Genomic DNA, 14838 nt, shown 5'->3' on the forward strand with positions numbered 1-14838 from the left:
GGGGTGGGGTGGGTTGGGGTGGGGTGGAGAAAGGTGGAACGCTAGCGAAGCACGCGATGCAACGTAAAATAGACGCGCTTTGCACGCGCTAGTGACCATATCACAACACATCTGTGCGTATATAGGCTACCCTTGTCTCTCTAATCTAAACATCCACAAGATTTTTCACACAAAGTAGCATTGATTTACTCTATATGCTAATTTATCGATGAAAAGAAAAATCATCGATTGTAGAAAGTAAATTTTTATCCACTCCAATTTTTTATTCAATCTCAATGCTAATTCTGCTAATGAAAATTTGTCGTATAGTCTTTTGGAAATTGAAGGAATATTTAAATTTTTATATGAATTAGATGAATTGAAATTTCAGGATTGATGGGTTGAGTGATTTAGTTTAATTTATTGGAGGTTGAATGATTGGGGGGGTAGTTTTTCGTCGGGGAAAGTCAAGAGGAAAAGACACAGGATGTGATGGAGAATGCCAGATGATTGAAGGAAGAAGAGCTTGGAAAGGGTTGAGAAGTGTTGGAGGAGATGAAGCAGTAAGTACCTAAGAAAGTTATTTCCTGACCGGACACAGCTTGAACCCTTCTACCGGATGCTCATTTCTGCCTTTTCAAGCTTCTCGAGTGAAGTATTCAGTCAACATATTTTGTACTTGCCGGAAATACTCTTTTCCAAATATTTCATTAAAATTAAGAAAACATTCCAATTTAATGGAAAAAAAACCAACAACTGCTTTAAAATAAATTTTCATTAATTTCTACAAATAATAATTTCTATGAGAATAAAATTCTCTCATCCCATCTCGCCCTAAATTCATCCGACAATCCCATGCCCTTTATGATCAACATCAGGGAATACCGACCATGACCTTCTGAAATACCGGTCCAATTACCTCAAAAGCACCCAAAAAACGCCCCTAACACCAAATTATTTCATCTCCATCCAGTTAAAATAATCATGCATCCCCCCAACTGGGCTCAATCCCACAAAAGATTTTCCGTATCCCACAGCGACTGAAAAAGGGTCAAAACGCTCAGTGGCATGAGGAGAACTGAGTTTAAAGGCTAAAAGGTACTGAGATGCCGCGCCATGCATAACAATTAGCTCGAGCTAAAATCATGAAAACGCAGGATTCTCTTTTGACTCCTGTGTCTCTTCCTCGTATACTTCTCAGTGCCCTTTACCACTCGGACTATACCCCTACCCATTGCCCTCAAGCGTTTTCTACCCACCGACGTGATCAACCCCAGCATTTTCCTTCTATCCTCCTACCCTTAGAAAACCCACCCCTCCATCACCCTCTCCAACGGAAGTACAGAAAGATAGCGCAGAGTTACACGCCCTCCAACCCTTTTTCCCTCCGTTCAAATTCCAATTCCCCCGATTATTGTGCAAATTCAGATAATTCCGTGTAATCGAATTAATTATTAATAAATCACGATGATGAAAAAGACTAATGAATATTATTGAATATATTGAACGATTGGGTAAATGATGGGTGTGGAGATAGAAGGGAGAGAGAGAGGAGTGATATTTTCTTGTACCGGAAATAAGTGTCTTTGAGGAAGGGTTGTGTTGCGTATCGTCGGATCTTGAAGGGGTTGAGACGGGGAGGTGCTGAGAAAGGGTTGAGGGCATGACTGAGAAACGGATGGTACCACGCACGTACGGCCGTATTAGGACTTGGATAATGTATGGTCGCCTCTTCCCAGGAAGGGCTTCCCTTCAATGATTTAGGATGTCTTACGATATGCTCAATGCTCGGCTCATGATGGTCACACGTATTATGCAGGGGCGCGGTTGGAAAGCCGATTCTAGGGATCAAAGTACTGAGTTATTGATGAATTCGATTTCTTCGATTTTTGGTGATTCGGGGAGCTTTACTGTAATACTGGAAAATTTAATGTATTGGATAAGTGACAGCATTTTTCAGAGGTTTTATTCGTCGAGGGAAAATATTTAATAAAATAATTTTTTTTCGAAATTATAAAATCCTTGGAAAGATGGGTATATGATTTGGCAAAATTGATTCATGGAATTGCAAAGAGAATTTTTTATCTTTTACTCTCTTGTCCTTCAATGTTTCTTACACCCGATATTTTTTGAGAATAAAAGTAGAATGTCTTGCTAACACGGGATTTTTCCACTGCCACTTGCCACTCATTCTCATGATTCTCTCGCTTCATAACAGCTGTTTGTTTTCTTCTACCGAAAGATATTGCAATAATCCCGGAACGAAACTTTCGTCTGGCCATTTCATAAATAACAATTCCCCAGTCAAAAAAAAAACGTTGTTTTCACACCTATTGTTTCTCGAGTATCCGTTACGCATTCTCTCTGCCCGATAATTTTGTTTTGTGTAAACAGAATAATAACGTGAGATCCGTGGGTGGGTTTTGCTTGCAGAATGTTAGGGATACAACTGAAAGGAGAGAGAGAAGAGGAAGTCATTTACGTAGTTCTACAACTTAGAAGATCCGGCCCACTCAACATAGCTCATGAAATCGTCTTCCTAAACAGGAAATCCTCCTCTGCAGGTAATTGAACATGTACACAGCGCTTAACCGTTAATGTCTGAATGAAGACAGGTCAATTGATTAATTAACTTAAAAACCTGATAAACATTTTAATTGTTTCATTTTTGGATCCCGCTATACTCGCAATTCCAATAGGTAATCAGAACAGCAAAACTGAATCCAAAAATCACCAATTTTTTTAGTAATTCTATAATAAAAATGTAACGTAATTTTTGGGTAATGTTACATCCAATCTTTTTTCAACACGTGGAAGCACCAGTTGCCTCGAATCCATGAGAATGCAAATAATCTAATTTGCACCTTCCTACTGGGACTCCCCAGTTTTTTACAATTTTTTGTACACATTTTATCTCACTGCAAACCGGATTATTTTTTCCTCGGCGTTAAATTCCCCAGAGTAAGGAACTTTCATTGGAAAACTCATTCCCTTGTAATGAAAACTCCCATGTAAAAATGTCACGCAAATGTCATACGTGCTGGTAAAAAAAAACATCCGAAAATAATTCTAGTCAAATGGGAAAATATAGAAGTATCAAAAGATTCTATTTTTCCATCTTTCTACAACTATTTCTAAAATGACAAGGCCGAGAGAATTTCATCAAATCATCGTCACCTTATCGTATAGTTCATTAAAATAGCAATATTTATGAAATAATTTGTACGATATTTTCAAGTGAAAAAAAGGAAAAAGCGAGCAAAAAGTGTTAAAGAATAAAAATTTGAAATGAGTCATTTCAAATCATTCTCATTCAATCTTAATTGCTTATGGTGGTTATCCATTAAAAGCGCGTACTCTTCAAATTAATTCACCCGCAGTCGCATTAATGGACGGACCTCATTACCGCCACAAGAAATCGAAGAAAAAAAAAACGATTACACCCCACTAAGATAGCATAATCATAATTCCTGTTGGGTAAAGTAGATATTTATAAATAAATATCATCTTTCACTACCATGAATGATTTTAAATGAACTAATGAACGGAAGGAAACGTGCGGTGATGTCGAACCCGATACAGCGGTAATGGCAAATGAAAAATTGAATGATTATAAAAGCGTGCATGAATAAAATTAATTCTATTCATTTCCGGCGTCATACATTGTAATGCCGGAAATACTCAGAAGTTCAGATGACGTGTTCTTAAATCACTCAAGGTCGAGACCCGAGGGAGATTCGAGTGAAGTCGTAACTATCCGAATTCGCTTCAAGGTCAACCGGAGAGACACGAAGTCAATGTCACAGTAGTCAATGCCAAACTATCAGTAGACCAGTAGTATAAATCGCTAGCCTAGTGGTTAATCATCAACTCAATTTAAAATTAAATCCCACGATTTTAATCACAGTGATAGCATATCACTTCAATTCGTCAAATCGTTGAACATGCCAAGCGGCTTAATGTCTTTAAGAATTTTATAATCACGGACTCAAGTCCTAACGACAAGTCTTAAGAAAATAGTAGTAGTAGTAGAGGATACGGATGCCCAAATCGCGCCTGGATAAAGAAAATTAAGCCGCCACAGTTTCAATTTTTCCATTAGGAAATATATGTCGAATTACGAAATCTAATGGACATTCAAATCAATTTAGAGGGTGTTCGTTTCATCCCTACCCGTCCTACAAAATATTTTCATCGACAGCTTTATCCCTTCTTGTGGTAATATGACGAGTCATTTGAAAATGCTCACGCGTATTTTCTCGAGAAAAAATTGTTTTTTTTCTTAAGGTTTCCGTTGTGCCCCTGTCTCCCCTATATATTTGTTTTTAGCAAAACGGTTTCTTGTTTTGTAATCGATTGAAGACGAGAATAAATAATTGTTCAGTCAACAATACCGTTGGGATAAGCAAGCGCAACGATTGAATGATAATATGATCGGATGCATATTTCTCGGTACTCGACTAATGTGTGGCCTCTCAGATTTCGTTTATATCATCTATTATATGAGCATATGAAATTACCGACGCCATGAAAAAAATCTATAGTATCGATGTACCAGAAAGTACATCCTTTCACAATCAATCTCGCGTTGATTTACCTCGGCAATATAATTTTAATTTTTCACACAAAAAAAGACAATTGTAAACAATAGTTACTTTAATCGAAGTCAACTCAATCATCGCACACGCACATAAAATAATCAGCCATTTCATTGCAATCTTCACGCCGGTCGAAGCATTATTCCCGGGATATCGCCTTGTTTGCAGTTTGTTATTTACTCTCCCGGCAATGGGCAATTGTAATATCCGGCGAATTCAATTTTATTTAATCCCCCGCAGCAAATATCAACTTCCAACCTCCATTGTATTATTGAATTCTCCATATCTGACCTATACCCACGAATGACGTTAATTTTCTCCTGAGCGTTTCGACTTTTTTATCCTTCTTTTTCATACTTGAGGAACTTCCTCATATGGACAGTTTTACATAGATGTGAATCCGCGCAAGTCTCGGTTTTCCCCGTTACATTTCTCACTGATGTTGACGGGCTCTATAAATAGTTAATGCGACTGTCAGAGAGTGAGAAAAAGTGTTGAATTAAAATTATTTATGTACAGCGTTACCATATCAAATGGCATTTCGTTTACCCGCGTTTTGTTATCAGTCAGTCCACGATGGGGGGAAAAAGGGATAAAGATATACTTTCGGATCAAGCGGTCGTTGTCTCTTATATACATTCGAAGGTCGATCAATTGAGTTCGTCAGACACGTGCGTCAACACGTGCTCTTATTCACGCTTTCGACATTTAAAATTAGTGGAGTTCAGAGATACCCTGAGCTTGAACAAAATTCAAATGATATAATATGGAGTGCCAAATTTTGCGGAAAACCACTGGTCTTTGTAAATGATATGCCATTTGAGAAAATGCCCGTTGAATTTCCACCGTCTTTCAAACGTTAACAGAACAGAATAGAACAAAATAGCACAACTGACACGATGACGAAAGCCGCAAACCGAATAGGAACAATCAAAAATCGTAAATAAAACAGAAAATTGAGACAAAACCAGAGGTAAAAAGAAAAATGAATTTACATACGTCTTGCGCGATGACGCGACGCGCCGCACCTGTTGAACCGCGTGGCGTGCGGTGACGTCGATATTCTCTTCTCCCCTTCGTCACCTCGGTTTTTCCCTATGACCCCCAGTGCACTCACCACAAAAATAAAACACGTGAATAAAATCACAGAACACACAAAGAGAATAAAAAATATATTAAAAACTCGACACTGCACTTGGAACTGGTAATTCCTTTTTACCCATCAATATTCCACCAGCACTAGCACGAAACAAACATACCAAGAGCAAACATCACAAGTTGAGACAAGAGGAGAAAAAAAAAAAGTATGCGCAAAACAACAACAATAGCGCGCAAAAATAAACCAACCGAGTAATCACAAGTGCAATTGCACGGAGTTTACCACTGGGAAAATGCGAAAATTTATGGACGACTAATAATTCACTGGCAACGGTGAAAATTGATTTTTTAATGGGTTGTTTATTTATATGTCAGCTGAACGCGGTATTGGATACATGGGTGTTGGGCGTTTTGTGTTAAACTTGTGTATGGAAAACAGAATTGAACGAGACATTGCCGGAGAGTAACTGAGAGGAAATAGTCGTGTGTGAAGATTGTGGGAGAGAGAGGGAGAGAAAAAAAAAATTTATTCCCCGGCGGGCAGGCAACCGTCGGCCCCCACGTTGTTTGTCTCGCGAGTGGCCTGTTTACATGTTGACTCTCTGTTTACGCGTTTCGTCCGCGGATTTCTCTTCACCTCCCTGCCCACCTCGTCCACCCCACTTGCCCACATTCGATAGACTGTTTAACCAAGCCGAGTCGTGTCCTCACCTCACCCAACACAATCCTCTCACACGCATTCTCCTCACACGCCTCACTACCGCCACTCATCACGTTTTTTCCACACTTTTCTCACTAATAACGCGACACTTTGTTACCAGTGAAGCAGGAAAAGTGTTGGCTGAGTCGGAGACTAGAGACTACCGAGACATGATGGGGAAGGGCCAGGGTGGCACAACCCCTAGTCACGTCGGACCCGAAACAAGGCCCCACAGGGTTAATGAACAGAGTCAGACGACAATTATCGGTATTTCACCATCTTACATCGTTTAGATATTTTTGAATGAATGAATGAACAAAAGGGATTATTGCATTATTTATTTCAGTTTCAGGGTGCTAACTCCCACTTTTTTTTTAATTTCAGATGTGACGACACTTTTTCGCCAGTTTAACCTGGGCAAATTTTTTTTTTTATAATTATAATTCATTGATGTATCAAGATTTTGTTTGTTGCAGAATTGGATTATCGGACAAATAGTGACAACATGAAAGACACAATCGTACATGAAGACGGTTTACGTAGAGAACAGACACGCGATTGTATTTTTTCTCTACGAAATAATGATGAAAGGGTAAAAAGATTGAGGACAATTTGTGACAATTGCTGAATTGAAAATGGAAAAACGATATGGAAGGCAGAGAGGAGATACTCTAGAGTTAGTGATGATTTATCCATTTTGCCTGTAACGAACTATTTTATGAAAAAAAATAAATACCGTATCGCTTAGACAGAAATTGCAATATGTACTATGAAGTAATTGCCCAATTAATGGCAACGGGAAGTTCAATTTATTTCGTTATCGAACTTTAAAACGGAATTATGACACAAAAACAATCATTTTAAATAGCTATTTGCTGTAACCACAACAATGAGGAAACTTATTTCGCCATAAACGCCTGAACAAAAAAAAAATAAAGAGCGACGATAAAATCGAAAGGAAAAATCAGAATATAACATTTTTCAAATCCATCCAATGAATTCATATTTCTATAATGAATTTCTTTTAATCACTTTCGTCTTTTAATCAGCAATTTCCTTAAAATCAATTACCAACTGAATTATTAAAAATCAATTATTAAAACCGCTCCAATAAAAAAATCTGGCTTTGTTATAATTATCCCGTTTAATATTCGACAAATCACCCAGTCAGTTGATTAGAAAAAAGTGTTTTGATAACTACTGATTACAAACGTCAGAAAAAATTCCTCTATATAGATAAAAGAATCATTAAATCTTGCGTAATCACTACACGTCCGGGGAAGAACGGCGAGGAAAAAAGGAACGAGGGCGTTATATGAGCACAGTTATAGGCCCATTGAAGATCCTCAAGTAAAATCGATTGTTATTCGATTAAAATCGTCTGCGTATTTACGTTTTCGTCTGATTAAGCCTATCAACATGAACATGTGAGATCAGCGATATCACCAATTTCGAAAGAGCCAAATGAATCGTCACAATGAAATAAGGTAAGTACTATAAAAAAGGTAAAAACAATCATTCATAGTCCCAAGAGTTAATAGTCGTTTATTGATAGAAAGGGCAGAAATATCGCATATAAATCTGTTGTTCATGCATCTGATGATGTCAATCAACGTTATTTATCTATCTCAATGTTAATGAAGCACGCGCCTTCTTATTCCTTGGAATACTTTTTTCCCACTTTTTTCCTCATTTGTCACGTACACACGAGTGCGTAGAGCCAGAGACCCAAGTGTGTAAAATAACCCAATGAAAAAGGAAAAACCAATAAAGAGAGACCAAGAAAAACAGATACATCCGGAGACAAAGACTTCTAAAATATAGAATTTACCGTCTAATTATTCCTTCGGATTAATTATAATTCTGGGTTTTAAAGGCATTCAACAATTTCGTTGTAATTGACGCTTGGATTTTTAAACTGTAAGAGAAAAAAAATCCATGAAAACCATATGTGTTAGAACCAGAAGAACTGGTAAGAGAAGATCACGGAGGATTGAGGAGCGAGACGAGGGAAACAAACAGATATATCCGGAGACAAAGACTTGGGAGTTGATGGGAAAAAGGGCGCGTGCAGAACCGGAGAAAGACGGACTCGTGATGATGACAAACGGCTCGTGTTCACGCTGCACACATCACGCAAGTACACATTATTATAACCCGAAGTACATTCTACGAAGTGACGAACGCTTGAGTCATCCGTAAAGCAACTGTCGTATTCTGTTATGTTGCTCCTCACTTGCAGCCGCGTTGCTCTTTATTCATCCTCATTCCGATCGTAATTACCATTTATATTCGATAATTCTGGTAAGGATGTTTATGAAAAATCATAACTATTCACAAAAAATTATTATTGTTATCAAATTGACAGTTAAAGACATGACAGAAATTAATCCTCACATTCAGGTCAAATGGCAGTGTCAACTAAAAAATACAGTTGAATTTTCAGACTCATCATTATAATTGATCATCAAATGTAATTACATTTTTTTTTTCAGTGCAGTGAATCGAGAATTTTGAATTACTGAAAGTTTTGTAAATTGTACAGTTAAACAGTTAGAATAGTGGAGAGTAACTCTGTTGCTTTGATGATTTTTTTCAGTTCATATTTCATGCTGTAATTTGCAGAAAAACGATTCGACATTGTAACGTCTCTAATATCATGTTAATTGCATTAAGTCGCCCGGAGGCAACCCTTCCACGTCACTCCGTCCCACTTGGAAATAAATCCAGTCTCTCTGATTTCGTCTCACTCTGTTACTCGTGGAAAATTCTTGCCTCATCTTTTTCACCCCATACCACCACTGTCTACTGGATAATATTTTCACTTCCATTTCGGTGTTGTCTGTCTCTTTCTTTTCGCAAGGGTGTTTCACTGCTTGCGACAATTCTTCATTAAGCATGGATCCGAGTGAATGCGAACTTATGCATCATCTCGGGTAATGGAAATGAGAATGAGAATGAGAAAAACAAGACTGTTAACTCTTTAAGGTGACCTGTGCATAAAATATATAAATAATGCTTTGATAATGAGGAATATGGCAAACCTGGAAATTAATTGGCTCTTTAATCGTTCATAAATAGATTTCGAATTTTTGAAGGAACAATTCCTGACGCGTATATAGACGACGATCTAGACTCGAGGTCTTTAAGTGATATAAAATTTACTAGTTTATAAATATTTTGATATTAACTGGAAATTAATGACAAATAAAATTTCTGAGAGATTTATACTTAAAATCTTTATTTTCACCAAAAAAGTAGGTCTGGGGTCTTTTATCATAGTAGGACAGATTCTTGGGTCAAAGGTCAGGCGGAAAAGAAACTAATGCTCGTTAAAAGATCGTCGTTAAAAGTCGTTGATTAGAAAGTACGGATTGAAAATCGTGTGATGAAATTAAATGGACAAAAATCCTGAGAAATCGCACGAAATATCACGTGACGTCAGAAATAATTTGAGTCTTCTATTTTAAATAATTCTTCAGATATTTTGAATATTCTCTAATTTTCTTAAATCTCATGGGAACATTCAGAGAACCTTTGGAGAACACCAGAAAAATTGTGAGATTCGCCATAAAATGAGAATTTCCAAATAAAATACCTCGCTGATAGAATTTAGATTCGAATTATCGTTTATGTTACCCCGGGTTTATACATAACTTGGATTTTCGTTTTGACCAGAGGACTCCTCGGAGGCTTTATGTACAGAACAGAGGAGAACTACCAGAGAGGTATTTCGCGAGTGAGAGCCCGGAGATAAGGTAATCCGTTGCCTGAAAACTCTGAGAACCCAAACCATCAGCATAACCGAAGGTTTAAACGCAAACTCGAGGATTGGGTGAGTTGGAAAACAATAAACAGAGCGAGTTCATAACCGATTAAATAAACTGGCGAAAAAAAAAAAATAAAAAACAAAAGTACTTCGCCCATTAAATAAATTAAACAACAACTCTAACTCTCAAGTGAGTGAACTAAACAAGTGAATGGCATTCAATTGTATTTTTTCACTTTTTGTTTTCAGGAAAAAAATACCGAGTGAAAGTTTTTAAAGTCTACCCCATTTCAATCTTTTTATTCGAGATGAGGTATAATAAAAGAGATTTGCGGGGGGAGGAGCCAATTGAATGGGTTGAAATGTCTTGAATGGATATTGAACAATCGTTGGAATGCACGGTCTAATACAAATACAATATTGAGGAGGCAGTCGTTGTCTGTGGACTGAAGAAATTCATACTGCCAATTATACTAACGCTCTTACATAAATCTCTGATGAAAATCGAGGAGGGCAAGGGGGGGAAGACAAATTGCGGAAGATTTATATTCTCAAGCTCTTCCTTGGGACAATTTTAATGATTTCGGTGGACCATTCATGTCCACAGCAGTCGACTATTCAACGGCCTTCCAACTTTTTTTTTGTGGACCGAGTAAATAATATATCGCGATAAATCAATTTATCATTGTCTTAAATTGACAATTCACAAAGACTGATTTTTTGCGTCATTTTTTAGGTCAAGAATGTTCGAGCCGCTTTTGCGAATTCAATTGACTAAATAATTTTCATAAAAAAATCATCACGATTGTTTTTATTTTTTTAATAATCCTCTCAATCATGAGCATTGGAGACAGTTCCACCCCTCAAATCCCTAAATCATCATTTTTATCCTTCTTCCGAAGGGAAGTGTTTCGAATTAATTATTTACAATTGCACCAGAATAAAATCATTGACGAAAAATCACCAAGTGCCTGCTCTATCCCACACTTGATTCGCTCACAGCTTATCATTCACAAAAACACATTAAACCTTTCCCCCAAAAATCCAAGTAAAACACTGAGAAGAAAAAAACCCAAGAAAGGAGAAAAAAAAAGCGCTCGTCAGCCTTTCTTCAGTTCCGCATTGCATCCCAATTTCCAAAGTTGCACGAAAACTTTAAACTTGCAAAAGTTTTCCCAACGATACTAATTAACGAAAGAAACCCCCCACCAGAGTGGAAAGTCAAATGGAATAAACATCCCCTCCCTCAGCAAAGTCTCACACCCCCATCTCCCGGTTTCCTGATTTATGCTAATGTTTTTGTCTTACGTTAGGAAATACACCAAAAAGCGATCTCCCATCGGTAGTTGAGATATATCTCACCCTCTCTCTTTTTCCAAGACACTCGGATTAACTTAACTGCTTTAAGGTGGCAATAAAGGTCGAGCGATTTAACTGGCGTTCACATTATTATTATCAGAAGGGAATGAGTACGAGAGAAAGAGAGAGGTATGTATTGTGGCCCGTAGGCACCTTTTAAATGCGTTGAACTTCCTCTGTATGAAATGTTTTATTGGTATATATAGGTATATTTTAATGGGAAAAGTTCGGACTTTCAATACGATTACGAGACGTGGAGAGAGAGAGAGGAAGGGATGGTGTCGATCAATCTGTCGATGCTACCCCTTTTTCTTTCTCTCCCCTTCGTTTTCTCTTTCTTTGCACATGAAAAAGAGTAAATTGCCGCGGTTTTTTTTTCTTTCCCCTCTGTTCTTTCCATTTGTATTTTCCTCCATTTTACTCATCCCCCTTTCCCTCATTTTCATGTTAGTTCTGAAGGGATAAGTGCATCCAGAGAATTTTAATGGAAATAGACATACCACGGATTCATTGATTATTAATAAACAGAGGTGGGCTTATTCATCTCTTCGAATTCCCAGCAATTGCATTCTAGGTACATATTTATTTATTGATTAGTGTCTCGTCTCCGTGATTCTTCTTCCCGTTTTTTTCCGCTTTATCACGCATTCACTGGGATTTTCATATTTATGAAGCTGCCGGTGGGGTATTTATTCCACAATTCAGTGGTTGATGCAATATCCGTGAAATTTTAGGGGATGCATTATTTTTTCTCGTTTATTACCTGGTGTAGACGAGTTGTGGGGGTTATTGAGGGGGTCGTCTTACCTGAAACAGAAATTAAATGTGTCATTAGAATGAGGTCTTAGGAGAGTATTAACAAATCCCCTGGATTATGGGGATTTTATTTAATTGACTATATGAGTGATTTTCAATTTATTTCAATGTCAATGGGCACAGGGAAAATATTTTTCAATTCTAAATGTATTCTTCCTTGCCTACAGAATGCGGAAAATTCCTAATGAAAAACTATAGTACAGACTTAAATAGCAATTATTTCCTCGCAATTTGAATTGAAATCTCACAACAGTTTCATAGTTCGAGTTAATCAATTTTTTTTGCTTCATTCCATACGAAAAATGAAAATATTTCATATTGAATAAAAAAATCCATGTTCATAAATAAAAATGAAAACCTGTGTTTTTTAATTTATTAACAAAAAGTTATTCTTTCATGTAGTCGTAGAGTCGCGGTGCCAATTGTCGACATTAATTAACCTCGAATTGAAATTATTATCTCCTCAATTGTTGAATTATTTTGTAATTTTGCCCGAGGGGGGACCACAAAACTCGTCTGTTTTTACGAGCTTTTTCTTACCTCCTTAAGATACAGGGGTGTGCAATGCCGCGAAAACTGCTCAATAAACTCAATTTAACCACCCCCATTCCATAACGATATACTAATCATATTCCTCGAGTGATGAAAGTACATTTAAGCATTAAACCTCTTACCCACCCCCAGCACAGAACAGTGGGTATTTTTTTTTTAACCCAGAGAAAACGTAATTTTTATTTTTTAGGAGCAAGACGGGGTAAGGTTGACCGCAAAAATTTTTTGTTCTCTTTTCCAAACGAAGGCGGTCCCCTGCTGAGGTCGCATTGTTCGACCGAACGCGGGAACAATGCTGTGGCTGATCATTTCCTTCTGCAACCCCTTTAGCTGAGGAAAGCTCCAACTTTCCATTTAGTTTCAATACAGATGAAAAAAGAATGAATTTTAAACGCGTCATCAATTCGATTCTGCGGCTGTACTCGATCACGAGAAGTGAGTTTCAATAATCAAATAAATAAATGGACTATTCCACTGAAACATTTATCCTCAGTCAAAAACAATTCGACTTGATAAAATAGTAATAACACCCATTAACTACTCTTCGAATAGGATTTTCCGGTGGGACGCTGATTTAATCGGTAATATCTCATGTCAAAATGTTTTGATAATTTCCCAACGATTAATTGCAATTGAGCCTCGCCCACGGCCACTAGACCACAAAATAATTGGGGTAACGCCACATATTAAGTACAAAAATAACGTAACTTGTTATACGATAAGTGAGAAACGACGAAAATTGGTCTGCTAATGGCCCCTCAGTTAATTTCCAACGCCCGGATCTAAATTACAATTGCGCAAGGTATCGCCTTACTGAAATACCCTCCAAAAAATGTGACAAACAATACCAATAAAATAAATTTAATTCGAGTTTAATTGGAAATAAATTAATTCAAAATGTCACCTGCACTCCACATATAATTATTATCATAGATTTTTTATCTTTTCGCGCAAGTATGGGTAAATGTAAGTTGAGGGTATTTAGTTGAGTTTTCGCCCCGCGTGTTTCACCTCTTGAGATTTACGCGTGAGCTATTTTCCCTCTAAACATGTCAGAGTAAACTGCAAGTTGGAATTGCATATACGAGTTGGAGGGATTTCAAGAGTGTGTTTTAAACGAGTGAAAATCCCATCTCCTGGTCTATGTGTGGTACCTCTCTCCTCCCTTTGATGCTTTTAATAAATTTTACTAACCAAGAGACTGGCTCTAAACATTCATAATGGCCGAAATCGATAGTAAATCAAGCGGTAAGAGACAAGAAACTGAGAACACCGGTGACTACCACCGACTGCACCACTTGAATTCTGGCAGTAATTATAAATATGACACTTCGGCATTATAACGATCCCTCGATTAATCTTCCGTGGTTGTCTTGCAATTATTTTGTCTCTATTGCGTTGCTATTCATTTAAAAATCCGACATACCTAGGAATTTACCTAAGAATTTTAATTAAAACATAGGGAACGCATGACGTGCCGAGAATTACTCATCCAGATAGTAGAAGCATAAATAAAATAAATCCATAAAAGATTAGATAATTGTTTTAAATGTTTGATGACGCAAATGTCGAGGGGACACTCTCGTCTTTTTAATTGAAATTGTATTTTTATTTTCATGCTGATGTGAAAAAAAGTGTTGCAATTTACATCTCGTCGCAATTTCATTCCGGTCTACTAATGTTAGACATTCGATTCTTTTACTATTGTAGTACAAGTATCCTGTGACACTCGAGAGAGAAAATAATTGCGATCGATGCCGAATATACACTCTGCATTATATTTTCATCCACCACTTGATCACTTCACGGTTCAGGTGTCGTGAAATAAAAAAAAAGTGGTTAAAGAAAAATAGTGGAATGAATCGTGGAATTATTACTGTTTCTGCGGGTTTGTGACGACTCGGGATTTTTACTCTCTGTGTCAAAGGGAATGGGGTTGACGATAAAATTATGTTGTCGCGCATCGA

The 14838-nt window shown here is 37.3% G+C and overlaps 2 protein-coding genes across 7 annotated transcripts in view; one reads left to right on the top strand and one right to left on the bottom strand.

The window, feature by feature from the left end:
- The window catches only part of LOC105262914 (forkhead box P), a 138872-nt gene that overhangs the window by 114224 nt on the left and 9810 nt on the right, over positions 1-14838 (bottom strand). The gene's annotated exons all lie outside the window — the stretch shown is intronic.
- Positions 5590-7117, top strand: LOC105262913 (uncharacterized). 2 transcript variants are annotated; one of them, XM_011298793.1, is made up of 3 exons: positions 5590-5781; positions 6497-6642; positions 6852-7117. In XM_011298793.1, the coding sequence occupies exons 1-3, from the start codon at positions 5675-5677 to the stop codon at positions 7001-7003; spliced, it is 405 nt and encodes a 134-aa protein (XP_011297095.1). In that variant the 5' UTR covers positions 5590-5674; the 3' UTR covers positions 7004-7117. The 2 variants fall into 2 exon arrangements, 1 of the variants encoding a protein (XP_011297095.1); XR_891868.1 differs by having other exon boundaries at positions 5590-6642; positions 6760-7117.

This window comes from Fopius arisanus, unplaced genomic scaffold (genome assembly GCF_000806365.1).
Source record: "Fopius arisanus strain USDA-PBARC FA_bdor unplaced genomic scaffold, ASM80636v1 scaffold00011, whole genome shotgun sequence".
NCBI classification, from domain to species: domain Eukaryota; kingdom Metazoa; phylum Arthropoda; class Insecta; order Hymenoptera; family Braconidae; genus Fopius; species Fopius arisanus.

Coding starts and splice junctions, on each gene's coding strand:
- LOC105262913 (XM_011298793.1), top strand. CDS start 5,675: ATGACCCCCAGTGCACTCACCACAAAAATAAAACACGTGAATAAAATC. Junction 5,782..6,496: donor CGACACTGCACTTGGAACTG/GTAATTCCTTTT, acceptor CTTTGTTACCAG/TGAAGCAGGAAAAGTGTTGG. Junction 6,643..6,851: donor GAGTCAGACGACAATTATCG/GTATTTCACCAT, acceptor TGTTTGTTGCAG/AATTGGATTATCGGACAAAT.